Source organism: Sceloporus occidentalis, unplaced genomic scaffold (genome assembly GCF_023333645.1).
Source record: "Sceloporus occidentalis isolate IW3139 unplaced genomic scaffold, rSceOcc1.0.p SCAF_58, whole genome shotgun sequence".
Lineage (NCBI taxonomy): Eukaryota > Metazoa > Chordata > Lepidosauria > Squamata > Phrynosomatidae > Sceloporus > Sceloporus occidentalis.
Genome location: NW_028317038.1, coordinates 5,141,747 through 5,161,398, shown reverse-complemented (window position 1 = coordinate 5,161,398; position 19,652 = coordinate 5,141,747). Strand labels below are relative to the sequence as shown.

Below are 19,652 nucleotides of genomic sequence, written 5' to 3'. Positions count from 1 at the left end.
AAGCATTGACATATATATATGACATATACATATGCATCACTAACAGTGAAAGTAAGCATGCTACACAATACACAGTCAACACTATATGCATGTACACTATATTATTTTTATTATTGTTACCTTAAATGTATTATGCACCAACAAATGTCACACCTGTGTACAATTTAAATGGGGTGGTTAACACGTTATCTTTTAACTCAACAAATGCTATCAGTTGTGATCAAGTAAACAACAACTCTTTCCCCAACTGAACCACTTTACCACCTAGCAATAAAATGGTTATTGTGACCATGTGGAGAACACTAGCAGTTTTCATTTATTACTCAACATTAAGATTCCCTATTTATTGACAATATATTTTGAGCTAGAAGTTTTGCCTGCTTTGGTGTCAAGATTGGTTGTAAGTACCGTATTTGCCCGATTATAAGAAGAGGTTTTTTTCAGAGCAAATGCGGGGTGGTCTTATAAATCAGACCTCAAATAAGTCTGACTATGAGACGACTAAGATCCAGATCCCCCTAAGCTGCAGGGGACCTGGATCCTCCTGTCTCCCCCCCCCCTTACCGGTGCTTCTGAGTCCCCGGTGTGTAGCCAGGGCAGCGTGTAGATGTCGCGTAGACAACCTACGCTGCAGCCAGAAGGAGGTGTGGCTAGCAGACCTTCCCCGGCTGTCAGAGATCAGAGTTCCCCGCACCGGAATCGCGAATCGCGTAGACATCTACACGCTGCCCCGGCTACATGACAGGAGAGTCAGAAGAACCGGTAAGTTTGGGGGGTGGGGCGTGGGAGTGTTAAATGGGGGCATAAGGCATTTCTGGAGGCAGAGTGCTCTATGAAATGCCTTTTAACCCCCTTAATGCCACTTTGCCTCCAGAAATGCCTTTTTAACTCTCTATACACCACTCTGCCTCCTGAAATGCCTTACACCTCCCTATATGCCACTCTGCCCCATAATATCCCTTTTAACCCCCTTAATGCCAGAGTGGCATACAGGGGTATAAGGTATTTCTGGAGGCAGAGTGGCACATAGGGGGTCAAAAGGCATATCATGGGGCACAGTGGCATTTAGAGGGTTAAAAGGCATATCATAGGGCACAGTGGCATATAGGGGGTATAAGGCATTTCTGGGGCAGATGTGCATAACTGGGGGGGCAGGTTGGAAAACAGAAGGAAATAAAACCAAAATATTTTTCTCAATCATAGCTTTTATTAAAAAAATAGTTTACATGAATTAACATTTACTGGTAAAACTTTTTTCCTATAGGGTCGTCTTATATTCAGGCTTTTTCTTTTTCTCCTAAATTAATATTCAGGTTTGGGGGGTCGTCTTATAATCAGGGTCATCTTATAATCGCGCAAATACGATAATAACTGATCATGCTCCAGACTTCAGTGGTTGAGCAATTTTTATATGAAAATTGGAGATTACTCTTGATAACATGCCCCTATGGTTTAACCCACTGGAAGGCTTTTTCCATCAAGAAGGGCTGAAAAACCTGCCAGTGCAAGGGTATAATTCACCGAGTGGGGAGACTTCACTGATTTAGCTGTCCATTATACAGGACCAGCCTAGCTCTTCATGTAACTGAAGCTTAATGAGGTTGTGTCGGACTTTTGGAACACATATGATAGCTGTCAGCATGGGAGGACTGGTACCTTCTGGCTCAAGGGCAGGTAAAGCGACACGGCCCTACAAGCCCCTTGCTGTAATCAATAACTAGCATACACTATGGAAAACATAGTTACTAGACTTTGGCGCTAGCCAAGTCTTTGTGTTAGTCTTCGTGAAAAAAAAACCTTTGCATTCCACAAATATTCACCCGTTCCTGTGTTCTTTTCGGGTGAATATTCATATATGTTCTTCGTGTTAGTCTTTTTTTGCAGTTTTTTTTTAGCAGGGGTTAAAACAGGGTTAAAGCAGTAACAGTTTTGGTGCCAGGATTTGAAAGGTCAGTAAGAGCGACTATTGGTTGCTGGCAGGGGCCTCCTCTGGCATCAACCAATGAAGGACAGCTGCAATGCTAAGTAGACAAGGTAGGCTAGAGGCAGTGACTTGAATGGGAGGAAGGGACCAGGAAGATTAGCTAGGAGATAGTTATGACGACGAACATGAAGATTTGTGTGCGTTTACCCGCACCCATATTATTTTTTGGGTATTCAGTTTGAACAACGAAAACGCAACATTCGTGTTCGTTTCATGTTCTCTCGAATATGAATGCAAAAGTCTAATACTTACACACAAACTATCATACTAACACATGCACACTTGTGCTAACACACATATACAATCATGGTAACATACACTAATGCTAACACATTTACAAAGACATATTCACACTAACACACACTTTCACACATGCTAACACATATTTAGACGCATACTCCCTCTAACACACTGTAACAGTTATTCCATTCCCCTATTTATTGAATTGGTTCTGCTCTCAATCTGTACATGGAGGCTTCTGAATAAACCAAAACACATTTGGTGATACCAGGAGTGTCAAGTACTTGGGGGCTTCTGGGAGCCTCTTTGTAAGTACTTGATTATTGATAATCATTCTATATTAACTGATAGTGGCAAAGAATGTCAATACTTGGTTTTGGGCACCAGCTGTTCTAGGATGGCACAACCGTGGTAGGCTCAGGTCACAGTCCCCTTCTAAATACCTTCTGGCTTCTTGCACATCTCCATTACATAAGTAGCCATTACGTCTGGGTCATACTTTTCATCCCAGTGTTGCAGGGATCCCAAGTCCTCTGCCCAAATAAAAGCTCAAAAGGCGAATAATCAGTCTACTCCTGAGTTATCACCTTAGTATGTGAAAAGGAAACCTGGAAGGTATTTTTCCCAGTCCTTTCTGGAGTTTGCACAAGGCAAGATCATCTGTTTGATGGTTCTGCTGAACCTTTGTTTAACATAGAAACGTGAAACATAGTTTCAGGGCTCGGGTAAGCAGATCAAAGGATGCAAAGTTGCAAAGGATACCAGATGCATATTGACAGGTAGGGAAGTACAGAAAGGCAAAAAGAAGCACACCCAAGGCTATATATTATTATGAGATGGTCTATATCGGAGTAAGCTGACAAGACAGGTAAGTAGAACACAGAACTGGTCTTGACTGGCAATACGGCTGGAAAGCCCTCGGACAGGGCACACGGCTGGAAATCCCTCGGACAGGGCACACGGCTGGAAAGCCCTCGGACAGGGCACACGGCTGGAAAGCCCTCGGACAGGGCACGCATGGTCAGACAACCAGGGTCAATACCAGGAGATCTCGAATAAATGACAAATCAGGAGCCAAGTGCAAGGTCAGAACAAGCAGGGTCAAAACAGGTAGAATCCAACAGAACTACTAGGAACAGCACATTGCCAGGAAGCAGGGGCTGAATAGTGTATGTAGCAATGCAATGACCTAGAATGGAGGAATCAACAGGTATTTAAGGGTTGCAGCCAGTTAAGCAGATGCAGCTGGTCAGGTCGTTAGCATACTGTGGTCTGAGAGTTGACCTCTAGAGGCTACAAAGGACACAACACCTAAATAAATACAGAGTCTGGGCTGACAGGGTGGAATCCTGACACATAGAATTTGACGGCAGATAAGAACTATTTGGTCCATCTGTTACGAACCGGGTCCATACAGACTACTGTAAAGACCCATAGCGCCTAAAGATTGTGTGCAGGAGTTACGGTGCAGAAGCGGAGTTGGACAGGGACTGGTCCAGGGCGACAGCACTCTCCCAGTGGGTATCTAGTGTTGTGCAGCCACATACCAGTGCCCTGACATAGCAGCAGATGATGACAGGACAGAACATGGAGATATCCTGCAGGCACCCTGGAGCAGTCATGACACATAGCACCGGAATCATGTGCAGGATTCTGCAGGCTGAGAGTATGGAAGCTAAGCAGAGTAGATAGCGGAAACATAGCGAGCAAGGAACAGGGAGACCAAGCAAGAATCATAACCAGACAAGATATACATGATACAGTGCACAACAGGGAACAAGACAAGGAATACTCAAGATCTGACATGAACAGGACAGGATACCCTTCTACCGGGGTTGCAAGACAGGACACCCCTCTACCCGGGTTACAAGACAGGACACCCCTCTACCGGGGTTACAAGACAGGACACCCCTCTACCGGGGTTACAAGACAGGACACCCCTCTACCGGGGTTACAAGACAGGACACCCCTCTACCGGGGTTACAAGACAGCACAGACTGACACACATACATACAGGAACTAGCCTAGGACTATATGATAACTATTGGAGATTCCGTCACATCTTATGGCCATAGACTGCTTAGCCCACCACTATGCCAAAGTACTCCAATGAAGGTGGGTCCTAACGGTAAAGCCTGCTTACAGAGGTACGAAATAAACTGAACATTGAATCTATACACATATCAGAGAGACATACCTGTAGACTGCAGACTGAGACAAACGGAACACACAGGTGGGGCACACCTTATAAAGGAAACAGAGCTGAAGCAAAGAGCAAGACTGGAATCAAGGAATAAGAGGTACAGGACAGAACCTACAGAACTCCAGAAATGGACCACAGCAAGACAGGGTAACAAAAGACATGCAGCTCCGCAGCCTGGGTAGAGCGTGACACCATCTAGGCATCACATTTTTGCTGATGTAAGACTCAAATGTTAACCAGTCCTTGATCTTGACTTTTAGGACAGCTTTATATTTATCCCATGTATGTTTAACTTCCTTTCCTGTATTAGCTTTTACCACCTCTAACGAGAGGCTGTTCCATTTATGTATCACCCTCTCAGTAAAGTAAAACTTCCTTAAATGAATGACCTCTTGTTCTAACGTTTCTTCTCCATTAATGGTATGGGGCAGAGATCAGGGGACAGAGCCAACAGACCATGTGAACTGGGATCCCTGATGAAGCAATTACTCACTAGGGAAGGCAACCCTAGTAAAGACAGTTACCAGGGCATCTGTTACAGTCTCTGCAGTGATTTTGGCCAAAACCACCACATTTGGGTACCTAGTGGCAAAGTGCACCATGGTAAGGATACACATGGCTTGATCTAGCCAAAGGTCCTAAAATTAAGAGATTTTGACGAAAACCATCTGGGTTCCTCAATGATAGACAAGGGTTTGAGGTGGTTATGTGTCTGGTCTCCCTGTTTGCCAAACTCCTGGCTTATATCGCAAGAACTACAGAAACATTTCATGTATCAGGATAATTGAGGCCGTTAAACAGAGCAAATTATTCAGTACTTTGAACTACAGGCTCCAAGGTGACCAGCAAGAGGGTTTTATGGGCGAGAGACAGGACAGCAGGGCAATTTGAAGGGAGTATCAAATGTTGCTTTGATGGAGATACCTTGTGCATTATGCAGTCTCTCTGAGTCTAATGGGTGGAGACCAAGTTCATATGGGTGGTATGTCGGGGAGGATCAAGGAAAGGTGTTAACTAGGTCTCTGTACCGCTAGTTCACCTTCACATTCTACAGGTCTAGCAAAAAATCTAGCACTCCTTGCCCATTAAAACATCTGTGGAAAGCACAGACGTGACTCCTACCTCTCTGTATATACATTGCCGCTTCTCCAACCCAAATGTATCCGAGCCATGGGTAGCTAATATCAGAGCCGGCCTTAGGTGTTGTGGGGCGCTGTGCGGACTACTCCTATGTGCCACTCTGCCTCCAGAAATGCCTTATACCACTCTGGCATTTAGGGGGTTAAAAGGCTTATTATGGGGCAGAGTGGCATATAGGGAGGTATAAGGCATTTCAGGAGGCAGAGTGGCGTATAGAGGGTTAAAAGGCATTTCTGGAGGCAGAGTAGCATTAAGGGGGTTAAACAGCATTTCATAGAGCACTCTGCCTACAGAAATGCCTTATGCCCCATATTTAACACCCCCCCCCAAAAAAAACCCCTTACCGGTGCCCAGGCAGCGTGTAGACGAGAATTCCCCGGTGAGGGGAAATCTGATCCCTGACAGCCGGGGAAGGTCTGCGCGATGGACGCAGACAACCCCCCCTGCTAACCGCACCCCCTTCCGGCTGCAGCGGAAGTTGTCTACGCGAATCGTCTACATGCTGCCATGGCTACAGACCAGGAGTTAGAAGCACCGGTAAGTTGCGGGGCAGACAGGAGGATCCAGGTCCCCTGCAGCGTTGCGGGGGATCTGGATCTTAGTCTCATAGTCAGACCTATTTGAGCACTTGCTCTGAAAAAAACCTCGTCTTATAATCGAGCAAATACGGTATATGTCTCAGATTCCTGTCAACCCAGGGCCCGTCAGGTAATCAAGGGCCTTAATATACTAAGGGTACACCCAGGCTCCCTTGCTGGAGTATTGTACTTTCTGGCTCTGCAGTTCTGTTTTTGATCCTTGAATTCTATTTTTGCACTTTGTACCTTGCTTTGATTGCTTGGACTTTGATTATTTAACTATGCAAGCCCTCACTACTGGCCCATAGTTAGGGCTTGCATTGTTTAAGTGACTTGCTTTCTGCAAGTGGCCAGTTTGTGTACCACAGCAGCAGCAGAGAATTGGTATTATAAGTATACCAACAGTGGGTTTGTATTTCAACCAGCAACAGGAAGGTTGAAGGGTTTTTTACCTGTGTTTTGCTTAACTGTGCTTTTTCCCCTTTGCTATAGTGTTATTAGTTAAGGGTGGGGCTTATAATCAATTAACTGTGTTGCTCTGTATAAAGGAAGTGGTTAAACTCAGAGAGCTTGCTCATAGTAAGAGGCTTGCTTTCTGCACAAAGCAGGGTGACAGTTAGGTGTGGTTGCAGTGGGGAAGAGGGAAGCTAGTCCTAAGGTTCTCCATCCCAACAAATTTGCCCTTTTAAGTGAGCATGCTGGGGAGGCAGACTTAGAGGTGGGATTTCTGGGAAAAAACAGTTCTCCCTAACAACCAGGAAAGCAGCTCATCCAGTGTACCAGAGGATGCAGAAGGAAGGGAAGCCCAGGCAGGTTGTGGTGTTAGGAGATTCTATAATTAAGAGAACAGACAGGGTAATCTGTTGCTCTGATCGCAGCAACCAAAAGGTTTGCTCTCTCTCGGATGCCTGGGTTCGGCATGTTGCATACAGAGTGGATAGATCAGAGCCGGCCTTAAGTGTTCTGGCGCCCTGTGCGGACTACTCCTCTGATGCCCCTTCTCACTACCCCCCCTCTGCCCCTTCTTACTATCCCCCCTTCTCACTATCCCCCTTCTCACTATCTCCCCCCTCTGCCCCTTCTCACTATCTCCCCCCTCTGCCCCTTCTATCTCCCCCCTCTGCCCCTTCTATCTCCCCCTTCTGCTCCTTCTCACTATCCCCCCTCTGCCCCTTATCACTATCCCCCCTGTCCCTTATCACTATCCCCCCTCTGCCCCTTATCACTATCCCCCCCTCTGCCCCTTATCACTATCCCCCCCTCTGCCCCTTATCACTACCCCCCCTCTGCCCCTTCTAACTATCTACTCCCTCTCCCTACTTCTCGTTATCCTCACTTACCTTGTTGCTGGAGTCCTACGGTGGGAGCGGGAGGCATCCGTCTTCCCGCTCTGTCGCAGTTCCGGCATTTCATTTTGAGTCACGAAGAGTGAGGGGCGCCGAGCGGTTGCTGAAAACTTCACGAGCAACCGCTCGGTGCCCCTGCCCAGGACTCAAATTAACCCCTTAAGGACCAGACTGTGTTTTACCTTTTGTACCATTGGGACCAAGGCTGTTTTAACACTTTTGTGCCGATCGTGTTTAGATGTAATTTTCTTCTCACTCATTTAGTGAACCCACACAAATTATATATTGTTTTTTTCAGGACAAGAAGGGCTTTCTTCAGATACCATAGTCATATTTGATCATATTATCTAATTTCCCATAAAAAAATAATAAAATATGATGAAAAATGTAAAAAAACCCCACATTTTCTGACTTTTACCCAAAAAATCTTTTACTCATCCGAAAAAGCTAATGAAAAAACCTACTAAATAGATTCTACTATTTGTCCTGAGTTTAGAAATACCCAATGTTTTTATGTTTTTTGGCTTTTTTTCTGCACGTTATGGAGCAATAAGTACAAGTAGCGTTTTGCTATTTCAAAACCATTTTTTCCAAATCTGGTAATTCTTCCCCCCCATGTACGATTTCGGGTACCTTTGAAGCCGACCAATGCAATTTACCCCATCAAATCATATATTTTTGAAAAGTAGACACCCCAGGGTATATAAAATGCTAGAATTTTAACACTTTCCATGCACTAATTCTACCACCAATCTTTGTCATACTTTGTGGTAGTTTTTTTTTTGGTATTTTTTTCACACAAATTGTACTTTGGGTATAAATTTATAGCTCCAGGTATATGTCACAATCAAACAACACCCCAATATGTGTTCAACAACATCTCTCGAGTACTGTGATACCACCCATGCATGGGTTTTACTACTGTTTGGGGTTAAAATGCCACATTTAGGAAGTGCGCTTTTTTTCCCTATTTTGGTCAGTCTGTGCCTATGCCCTATCTTTGAGCCCGGCCACTCCAATTTACCCCATAAAACCATATTTTTTTAAAATTAGACACCCCTTCGGTATTTGAAATGCTTTTATTGAAATTTTTCCATGTCAGGCGTTTTGGGAAAATACAGCGCTAATTTTAGCACTTGCTCAGAATAATACATTTTTTTATTTTATTTATTTTATTCTTTTTGGACTTCTTTTTTACAGTTTGGTGGAACTGGATGGTTCCTCTGATGCATAATAATTTTTAAATGTTACCTTTTTTAAAAAAAAATAAAAAAAATTTTACTAATCAAAGCTGTGCTCCATTGACTTGTATGGTTGAATTTAGTACCTGTATTCAACCTGCAAGTGGAGCCAGAGTTCTCTAGAGGGTCTGGACACCATCTTGCGAACTTTTTCAACTTTATTATCTTGCGGATGGCGAAGATCACACACGCAGTGGCGGTTGTGACCGCTCTCCGGAGCGGTCACAGTGCGTCCTGGGGTAAGTGTTTGGTGTCGCTGAATGCCTCGTGATCGAGACATTTCAGCAACACCATTGAAGTTAGGAGGTGATCGTTGATCGCCTCCTAAACTTTTAAAACAGTGTATGGCGGATGTTGACGCCCATGGGGAGGGGCCAGACATGGCCCATGATGCCGATCTCGGTGTTGCTGAATGCCTCGACACCGTTTAAGTGAAGAAAGTGATCGTTGATCACTTTCTAAGCTTGTTTAAGACTCATGACGTGCCAGGCACGTCATAGGTCATTAAGTGACCGTTTTGCATGACGTGCCTGACCCGGCAATGGACGTTAAGGGGTTAAAGCATCGTTTTTTGTTGTTTTTCTTAACTTTATTTAACATAAAGGATGTTAAAGTTTTTTTTTAAAAACGATGTTTTAATTTAAGTCTCGGACAGGTGCCCCTGCTGCACAGGTCGCACACCCCTAAGGCCGGCCCTGGGATAGATTATTGCGAGGGGCTGGTGAGCACATTGGCACCAAGGACATAGTAAGAGGAAGATGGAGTGTCCTTAAAGGTTAAGTTTATGGGTTTATGGAGTAGAATTAAAAAAAGGACCCCCAACGTAGTATTCTCACAGATACTACCTGTGCCATGCGCTACACCAGAAAGGCATCAGGAGATTCAGCTATTAGGCTGAAGTCTTTGTGTAAGAAGGAGGGCTTTGGGTTTTTAGAGCACTAGGCTGCTTTTGCCTTGGGGTATGATCTCTATAGTCATGATGGATTGCACCTGAATGCAAAATGGTCTAATGTGCTTGGGGAGAGAATGGCTAGATGGTTGGAGGAGATTTTAAACTATGAATGGGGGTGGGATAAATATTGGGCTAGACAGTATAGAAAGGGAAGGTGTTTTAGTTAGTAACCAGGTGGGTGGATCTGGGGGCTTGGTCTGTACAGATAATAGGGAGAAGCATGTATGTTGACTCTCAAAACAAAGACAGAAAGTGCTTGCAGCATGTGTGTTAAATGACAAGGTACAGGTCATGTCTACAAATGCTCACAGATTAGTGAAGAAGATGCATTAACTTGTAACAGTAGTGGCAACTGAGAATGTTGATATAGCGGCTATTACTGAAACATGGTATAATAAGAAAAATGACTGGACATATCAATACCGAGTACTCTTTATATAGAAAAGACAGAAGGGGCAAGAAAGGGGAGGGGTGGCCCTATATGTGGAAAATAACATAAAATCTAACTTAACACAAGTTGGTGAGGAGAACATAGAGTCGGTTTGGGTTACAGTAGAATTTGGCAAAAGAAAAGTAACTCATGTAGGAGTGATTTATAGACCCTCAGGACAAGTAGAAAACTAGATAATATACTAGTGGAGTTAGCTAAAATGATGAAGGAGATGTTATAATCATGGGTGACTCTCCCTAATGTGAACTGGAAAACGAAAGTAGTTGGTTGTGCTCGGAGTGCAGATATTCTGACTCCCTACTGGGATTATCTTTAAAACAAGTAGTTGAGGAGCCCACTCGTAAGGAAGCCATATTGGATTTCGTGTTCACAAATGGAGATTTGTTAACGGATATTTATGTAGGTGAAAGTTTGGGATCTAGTGATCATCAGTCTGTGTGGTTTAATATATGAATCACACCACTCAACAAAAGTTTTAGATTTTAGAAAAGCTGACTTTTCTAAAATGAGAATATGTGTATAGGAGTCATTATCAGACTAGTGCAATTTAAATGAAGTCCAGGAGAAATGGGATTATTTAAAAGTTGTATTATTGAACATAATAGAAAATTGTATTAGGCTGGTCAGTCAGAGTAAAAAATTAAAGAAACCGATGTGGTACTCTGCAGAAGTGGCCAAAATCGTAAAAGACAAGAAGTTAGCCTTTAGTAAATAGAAAAGACAAGAAGTTAGCCTTTAGTAAAAAGAAGGTAGACAGATCTAAAAAATTAGGCAGAAAGAAGCAAAAAAAGTGCAGCTAAATCACACGCAAAAGAGAGAATTGCCCTGTCAGTAAAAAAGGGAGATAAAACATTTTTTAGATATATAAATGAGAAGAGGAAAGTAAAACAATGATTAGTTAGATTAAAAACAAAAGAAGGAAGATATGTAGCAGAATATAAAGGTCTAGCTGACCGCCTCAATTAATATTTTGGTTCAGTTTTTACAAATGAAAATGAGGGAATGGGACCTCAGTTAGGAAAAAAGACTGAGTCATTTGAAATATGTGAGTTTATCGAGGCGGAGGTTCTACTTCATTTGTCTAAGGTAAAGACAAATCAGTCGATGGGGCCTGATGGGACACACCCCAAGTTATTAAAAGAGCGTGGTGGTGTACTAGCAAAACCATTAACTGATCTATTTAACAAATCATTGTTAACGGGAGTCATCCCAGGGGATTGGAAATTAGCAAATGTTGTGCCCATTCACAAAAAAAGGCAGTAGGGAGGAGTCGGGCAACTACAGGCCAGTTAGTCTTACATCTGTAGTGGGAAAATTAATGGAAACAATGTTAAAGGACAGGATTGTTGAACTGAAGTCACATGGGTTTCAAGATCAAAAACAACAAGGGTTTACCTCAGGAAGATCATGCCAAACAAATGTTATTGATTTTTTTGATTGGGTGACTAAAGTTGACCATGGTGGTACAGTAGACATTGTGTATCTAGATTTCAGTAAGGCCTTTGACACAGTGCCACATAGAAGACTTATCAATAAACTGCAATCTGAGTTTAGATCCCAACGTTGTTGAATGGATTCGGCAGTGACAGAAAACAGAGGGTTGTAATCAATGGTGTATATTCAGAGCAAGGTCTTGTTACCAGTGGGGCACCTCGGGGACCTGGGCCCATTTTCTTTAATATTTTTATTAGCAATATTGCAGAAGGTCTTGGTGGTAAGGTATGTCTTTTTGCTGGCGACACAAAAACAGGGTTGATGTTCCTGGAGGGGTAAGCCAAATGGCAAATGATTTAGGTAAACTGGAAAATGCAAAGTAACACATCTAGGGAATAAAAACCCAAGGACAGAGTATAGAATATTTGATACTGTCCTTACCTCAACATGTGAGAAAAGGGATTTAGGGGTGATTATTTCTGAGGATGTAACCCCTTCAGTCCCAGGGTTTTTTGGTACATCAAGTCCCAGGGCAATTTTGCCATTTTTGTCCTTACATGCAGGTGTCTGGTCCTGTATCTCCAGACAAAATGGATAAGGACAAAAATCTTGCTCCCACTCCTAAGAAGTAATCCATGCTCAACTGAAAATTTGGCCAAAGAAAAACACAACGATATGCAATGGTTCTTAGCATGGTTCCAATCTGTACAATGAATGTTCTTCTTTTCCAGGTGGACCTACACATCCCTACTTTGATTCATGAATTACACACACAAGGTGCTCGTCAACGTTTCCTCAATCTGTACATATCCCAGTTTGTTGTGTTCTATAGTTCAGATGGAGAATTTTGGAAACCATATCAAGGGAATGCTAGAGGTAGCCAAATGGTAAGATTAAAGTATATTCTAAACACAGATTAATATTTTAAGGTATTGTAAATTTAGGTGTCTATGTCAATGCATTTATATGTTTAAATACATACATTTTATGATTTTTCTTTTGTATACAGTATATTGTAAATCAACGTTTATTGATTTTCCAACAAGGGGTGCAGATATAAAAAGGGGAGGGGCAAAAGAAGCCAAAGGTTAGGACAATAAAGGTTCTGGAAGCTTGTACAATTGGGGAGGCCCTGATAACACATGACTTCGGTTCCCTTCCCCCTAGTTGTGCTACAATGAGAACAGAGGTCACAGGGGCAGGGGATCTGGTTCCCAGTTGAGCACCTCGTTGTTTACAGTACTGGTAGCAAGGTTTTCACGAGGCAAGACTGGGTCCTACACTGCCTAAAGTAGGACTCCAGGTGAGAAATGCTCTACCTCACCGAAAACTCTCTCGATAGAATTCCTTTTACACATTATGCGTTAAATAGTGAAATTTTTAATAAAACGTCTTGCGAGGGTACCAGGCATCATGTTATGTAAATTAATCGCCTCATTTCCAATAAGCAGGGTAAGAAATGGGGAAAGAAGGCAGGTGCTCCCTGCTTTAATCTGAGACTGGTTACCATTCTCTCACCGGGGCCCACCCCCCTCAGAAATGGCTAACTGACCCTATCAAAGGCCTTTTTTGTGTCAGTTATCAGCAGAGCCAGCATCTGCCCGGTGTGCCTTGCTGCATGGATGGTATTCACGGCCAGGGATGAACCCAGTCTGGTCAGGGTGGGCCAGTTGGGGGAAGTGCCTTCTGCAGATACAATGTGAGAATTTTTAAGTAGGTAGTCTCAGAGGCAAGTGGACAATACGCGTGATTTCACCCATCGTGATGTTAAATAGGCATGTGTAAAGGCAGTGTAAATAAAGTAACCTCTGTAAAAAAAAAAATAGCTGGGGGGCACAATTTTAAATATTAAATAATGTATATAAATCAATTCATTCACGAACAGTCTTCAGTGTGAACTAATAGTAAAAGAGTCAAACCATCAGTCCTGTGTAAAAAAAAAAAAAAGTAATAAATAAAAACGTCGGAGTACAGAGGTATTAGCCACAGCTCACAGACCGGAGTCTTTCACTCCCCTGCAGCTGTTCTCTCTCTCCCATGGCAGAGTTCCAAACACTTAACCTTCCTTCCGAAGCTGTGAATTGGAGGAACAGAAGGAAAGAGTGGACGCACCTGGCATAATACCTTAAAAAACATTTGTAAGAGATGCATCTGAGGAAGCCTGATTGGGTGAAACGCGGTATGGAAATTGGCGACACGCCCACCTGGAAGTAGCACAAACTACACAGGCAAAGCATGGAACTCTATTTGTTGCAAGCATATCGTTTTTTAACTTTTACTATTAATAAATTGTTATTTTTGCTTTTAAAATCCTCCTCTTCATTTTGACCTCCTGTATATTTTGAGCTGATGCTTATTAAGGAACAACAACATTGAGTGGAATACAACAAGCTGCTGTTCTCCAGAAACAGATACCCTATTGGATCCTATGATATTCTTATACAGACGCCCTATAGTTTGAGCAAACTTGGTTGCTCAAAAGATTAGGGTTTCATAGAAGACATCACCTGTGATTTGTGATCTGAATCTAAGTATACCTGTGGTTGTTTTTTGTTTTTTTTTTGCACAATGGGTGTTATTTTGTAAGAATGGACATGTTCAATTGTATATAATACAAAACTGCATAACACTACTAATATAGAGTTATTACAAACGGAGCCCTGCACTTTATCTTTTGTTTGTTTTCAAATTTAAAAAGACATAGAAGCTGTGGTCTTGATTGCACGGAGAAGTTTAGATATTTAAGAAAAATGAATATCAAACAACTTTATTTAAACACACAAAATAATGCAATTACATACGAATGTGTAGAAATCGCATATCAACAAGACACAAACGTCTCAGCTTTTAAAAACTTGGATAAAAGGCTGCTTTTTTCTCCTCCCTGAGATCCACAATCAACTTATATAGCCCTACACATTATGTGGTCATAAACACCACTTCATTAGGGCCTCTGTCTTGATTCTTACTTTGAGGAATCATTTATTTGAATTGTTCAAATATAGTGGAAATTCAGTCCTGCACCAAGGGGCCTGTATCTATCTGTTAGTGCCTGCCCAGGCCCAGTGCCACTGCTCTTTAATTCTCTGCATTATTCTGGCATGGTCAATTCTTTTCATTTTTTATATATTGTGGAAATTTTGTTCTGTACTAAGTGGCTGGATATGTCTGGCAGCCAATGACTGCCCGGCCAATGCATTGTCCAGGATTGAGGCTGCCTTGGACCCTGGACTTAAAGTTCCATTGTGGGACTGTCCAGGGCAATCCGGGACATGAGGTCACCCTATTGGCACTGCAGTGCCCTGGCCCTGGACTGACCGTGCCCACTGCCTACTACTTGCCTTCTATCTTCCCTTAGTTTTTTAAAATCATTTTTAAAACTTGATTTTGTAATTTCAGTTCAGGACAGTCAGTCAATAAATTAGTTAGTTAAGCTGAACTGTTGGTTATAAATTATATTTTTAACTAATATTATAATTAATATTAGTTAAAAATATAATTTAATATAATATATAAATATCAATCATAGTATACTATACTGCTATTGTGTTAATTAATTATAATGAATAATATTATAATTCATTTTAGCTACGTAAATTAGCTGTATTACCGTATTGGCTCGGATACAGGCCGCACCCGAATATAGGCCGCACCCTAAAAGTTTGGTGCTTTTTTAAAGAAAAAGTTTTGTAATAGATATGCTGCCACTCTGTCCCCCCCACCCCTGAGATATGCTGCCACTCTGCCCCCCCATATGCTGCCACTCTGTTCACCCCCGAGATATGCTTCCACTCTGTCCCCCCGTTATGCTTCCACTCTGTCCCCCACCGATATGCTGCCACTCTGTCCCCCCCGAGATATGCTGCCACTCTGTCCCCCCCCCTCGAGATATGCTGCCACTCTGCCTCCCCCCGATTTACCAGAGCAGACTCCCGGGTGTCTTGCAGGGCCGGAGGAGGACATCTACGCAATACGCGTATACAACTCCCCTCGTGGGAATTCCCGGCAAGGGAGATTGTTAAAGCACATCGTGCAGACGTGCCGGCAGCGGAGGTTGTTTACACGCGCATCGCTGCAGCCGGTGAACATCTGCGCGATGCGCTTAGACAATCTCCCGTGCCGGCACTCCCCCCGTGGAAAGTGCCAGCAGGGGAGGCTGTCTGAGCGTACCAAAGAGTAGGATACGGGTCCCCTGCACCGCTGGGGGGGATCTGTATCCTAACCCTGCTGCCTGCCCGGCACTCGGAACTGCATGTCCCGGGCGTCGGGCGCTAACCCTCAAATATAGGCAGCACCCCCACTTTAAAGACTTAAAGTAGGGGGAAAAAGTGCAGCCTATATTCGGGCCAATACGGTATATTAGCTTAGTGTGCTTGAGCCATTCTGTCAGGTAGAAGATTGAGTTAATTTATCCCACATAAAGAGTAATCAGTCCACTACTACCCTTAAACTGGAAGTTGATAATGAATTATTAATCATATTAACATAAGAAATCCCTAATAATTTTTACTTAGTTAAAAATTTTGTTAATCATTTTTAATTTTAAAGTTAAGCTAACTTACTAGTAGCGGTGCTGCAGTGATTTATTTGCGCTTTGTGTTAGAAACAGCAAGAGACTGTCACGTACAAGTAGTTAGGAGACACCGTGGTCAGGTAGGACTCCAGGACAGAACAGGTCAAACAAGCTGAGGTCAGGTTTCCGGAGAGCAGGATGGTCATATAACGGAGCCGAGGTCAGGATTCAGGAAAACAGGATAAACGTAAACGTAGCCGAGGTCAGGAATCAGGAAATCAACGAAGTCAGACAAGCCGGGATCATACACAGGAATACGGAATCAGAAAACGCTATCTGGGTACTAGCACAAGGCATAGACAACCAACAGAAGGCAAAGTCAGACAGAACTGAGGAGGTTTAAATAGGACCCGCAGAGGAAGTTCATGACGTCGCCACCAATGTCCGGGAATCGCCACCATGATGAGTGTGGCGCAATCTCCCCTCATAAATACCTGCAGTCTGGGAGTTCACCACTAGAGGGCACGCGAGTGCCGGACGCCGTGTTCCAGGAGGTCTGCCTCTCCTGCGCGGCAGTCCTGCAGATGACGGCGGAAGCGGCACCGCGTTGGAGGGCGGCCTCCCTCTCCTGCGAGGAGGCTGCAGCGGTGGTAGCCGTGCGTTGGAGGGGGGTCTCCCTCTCCTCCGTGGCGGCTCCGGTGTCTGTGCGTTGGAGGGGGGTCTCCCTCTCCTCCGTGGCGGCTCCGGTGTCCGTGCATTGGAGGGGGGTCTCCCCCTCCTGCGTGGCGGCTCGGGGGTCGTGCGTTGGAGGGGGGTCTCCCTCTCCTCCGTGGCGGCTCCGGTGGTCGTGTGTTGGAGGGGGGTCTCCCTCTCCTCCGTGGCGGCAACGTGGGAGCCAGGGGCAGGTAAGTAACAGAGACAAAGTCAATTGTTCTTCTTAATATTAATTAATAATTATTATAGTTTTCAATTTTTTTTTTTATTTCATTTGTTTTGCTCACCTCAGTCTATCAGTGATTTGATGTTAAATATTATTTTCACATTTTTTAATTTTCTTTTATTAAAAACACCACAGTGTTTTGCTCATCTCAGTCCATCAGTGAAGTGAACTTGTTCGGCAGTAAAATTTTATTTTCTATTTTTTTTTTAAAGAAAGATTGACTGTATGACGACAACTGTACTAAGCAAAGCTTTAAGGTAGCTGTAGTACAAGTAGTAAGAAAGAAAATAATTTAGCTAATTTTTGTAGATTTAGCAGAAGTAATACGACTATATCTGTCTGCTTCTGTATCTGATTTAAAGTTGATATAAATCTAATTATAATTTATAATCCATATTATATAAATTAATAATATTAATTAAATATATATAGATGACATCACTTTAGGTAGACTTGAGAGAGTCTGTCCTTGCCTAGGGATAGACTTAGAATAGGAAGGATAGCTTTAGCCTAGTTGTAGAAGAAAGAGACTGATAGAGCCATCTTTCTCTTAGGCCTGTGTAAATTTTTTTATACAAAATATTGCTAGTAGTTTTATTAGTAGTTAGTGTATTATAATAGTTAAACTTGAGTTAATAACACCATTTAGTGGCTTTAGTTAAACAATCGTTAAATAACTTTGGCACAGTGCACACAACAGCACAGTACAGTTGTACATAGTTTTATGTCAGTAGCACTGAAGAGAAACGTCCTTAAAATTTTTGGGAGGTTCAATTTCTTTCTTTCTTTCTTTTTCTCTCTTTCTTTCTTTCACATACACACAACATAAAATTTGAAATGATCCTCCTTTTTGAACTAAGAAAAGGTGGGAGGGACAGGCTCCATCTACCAACACCACCACCAGCAGTTCTTCTACAATGCAGCCTTTGCGTCAGTCTAGTCAGACAAGTAGGCCAAGCTCTTGGTTGTTATTTGGGGAATCATTGCTTGAAGCATCTACGTCATCCAGTAAAGGAAAGGCACCAATAGCAGGCAGTAGTAGTGCTGCTAGGCTCACCAGCTCTATGCCGAAAGCACAAGTACCACCATCAAAGTTAAAGGGTAGCACAACTAGTACTACTACTAGGACAGTGAGAAAAAAGAAGTGCCTTTTGCCCCAGCAGCATCTTCCTTTTCCACAAGCAGCATGCAAGGTGCTATGCAGAGCACGTTGGGCCGAAAGTTTAGCAGCAACACTAAGAGTGTTCTCACAGAGGCTTTTTGTAGATAATCCGCCTCCCAAGACCACCACCTCCACCACTAGTGCTGCGCCTGCTATTCCCACATCATTCCCTCCTAGAACCACCTCTAGCAAGGCACCAAGTCCTTACAATATTTTTGTAAAGACAGTTAGAGACTGTCTAACTCGGAAAGTACAAGAGGAGCATGAGACTGAGAGGCCAAGTACAGAGTTAGGCTCTGTTCTTCCTGCTAGTACTACTACTAGTAGTAGTCATGATATCGGTCTTAACTCCAGCCTAGCAGGAATTCATTTTGGCTAATGAAGAACTTGACTATGAGCCAGAGGAAGCGGAGGAGAGAATAGAGAAGATGAGTGGCCAGGAATCAGATTCTTCAGGGAGCAGTCTAGGAATGACTAGTGCATACTTATTGGGCAGTTCAGTGCTGTAGGTGCCTCCAACTCCATGATTGAAGGGGAGCCTTTCAAACAATTGATGGCGGCTGTGGCTCCACAATACATAGTTATCGCACATTCCACTTTCAGTAGGAATATTGTCTCCTCACTGTTTGGACGCCTCGCCCTGGGGGTGAAACAGGTGAGTGGGTCGCCGATTGCCCACTCATTCACCTTTTCCACTTTCAATGCTGCTGGTGGTGGTGCCAGTGTCTTTTGGCTGCCAGTTCCCTTCCTGGCAAAATGTCATGCCCAAAATGTCCTTAATGGTAAAGGTAGTTTCTCCCCGCTGGCTGCGTCTGTTTGCAGTGTGGCAAAGCCTGCTACCTTCGCCGGAGTAGCCATTTTACGCTAGGGCCTAGTGTTTGAGCTCTGAAAGTCTGCTCCCAAACGTCAAGGACTGACAGTGTTTAGATGCTTCGCCCTGAAGGGGTTGAAACAGGTGAGTGGGTCATCAATTGCCCATTCACCTTTTCCATTTCCAATGCTGCTTTTGCTGGTGGTGGAGCCAATGTCTTAGATTAGGTTGAGATTAGGAGCACTTCCTTCACTGTATGTATTTTAGCTAATTTTACTGGTGTTAGGTACCACCTGTTTATTAATTTGTAGTGTGTCTCAACTAACGAAAGACCATGTATTTCTTTGTTGACTCTTTCAAATGCCTTGAACCAGTCATCTTCTTCTATAATTATATTAAGTTCTTTGTTCCAAGTTTTGATGGCTGTTGGAATTGTTTTCCTTAAGGTTTTTTCTATCAGTTTGGTGCTGTTTGTTATGATTTTTTATGGTCTTAATATTTTGAAAACTGATCTTAATAAAATATGTCTCATGTTTTAATACTACGTCTCTATTAGTAAAATAGTTCTTAACTCTTAAGTAGTTAAAGATCTCATGGCTAGGAAGGTTAAAGGTTGATGTCAAAGTCTCGAAGGGTTTGATCTTGTTTCCCTCCATC

The 19,652-nt window shown here is 43.1% G+C and overlaps 1 protein-coding gene across 1 annotated transcript in view; it reads left to right on the top strand.

Moving 5' to 3' along the window:
* The first annotated feature begins 738 nt into the window (after positions 1-738).
* Positions 739-19,652, top strand: part of LOC149287639 (coagulation factor VIII-like) — a 112,449-nt gene continuing 93,535 nt past the window's right edge. The window contains exon 1 of the mRNA XM_089492657.1: positions 739-762. Coding sequence (XP_089348783.1) covers positions 739-762 — 24 coding nt within the window. The remainder of the gene's footprint in view (positions 763-19,652) is intronic.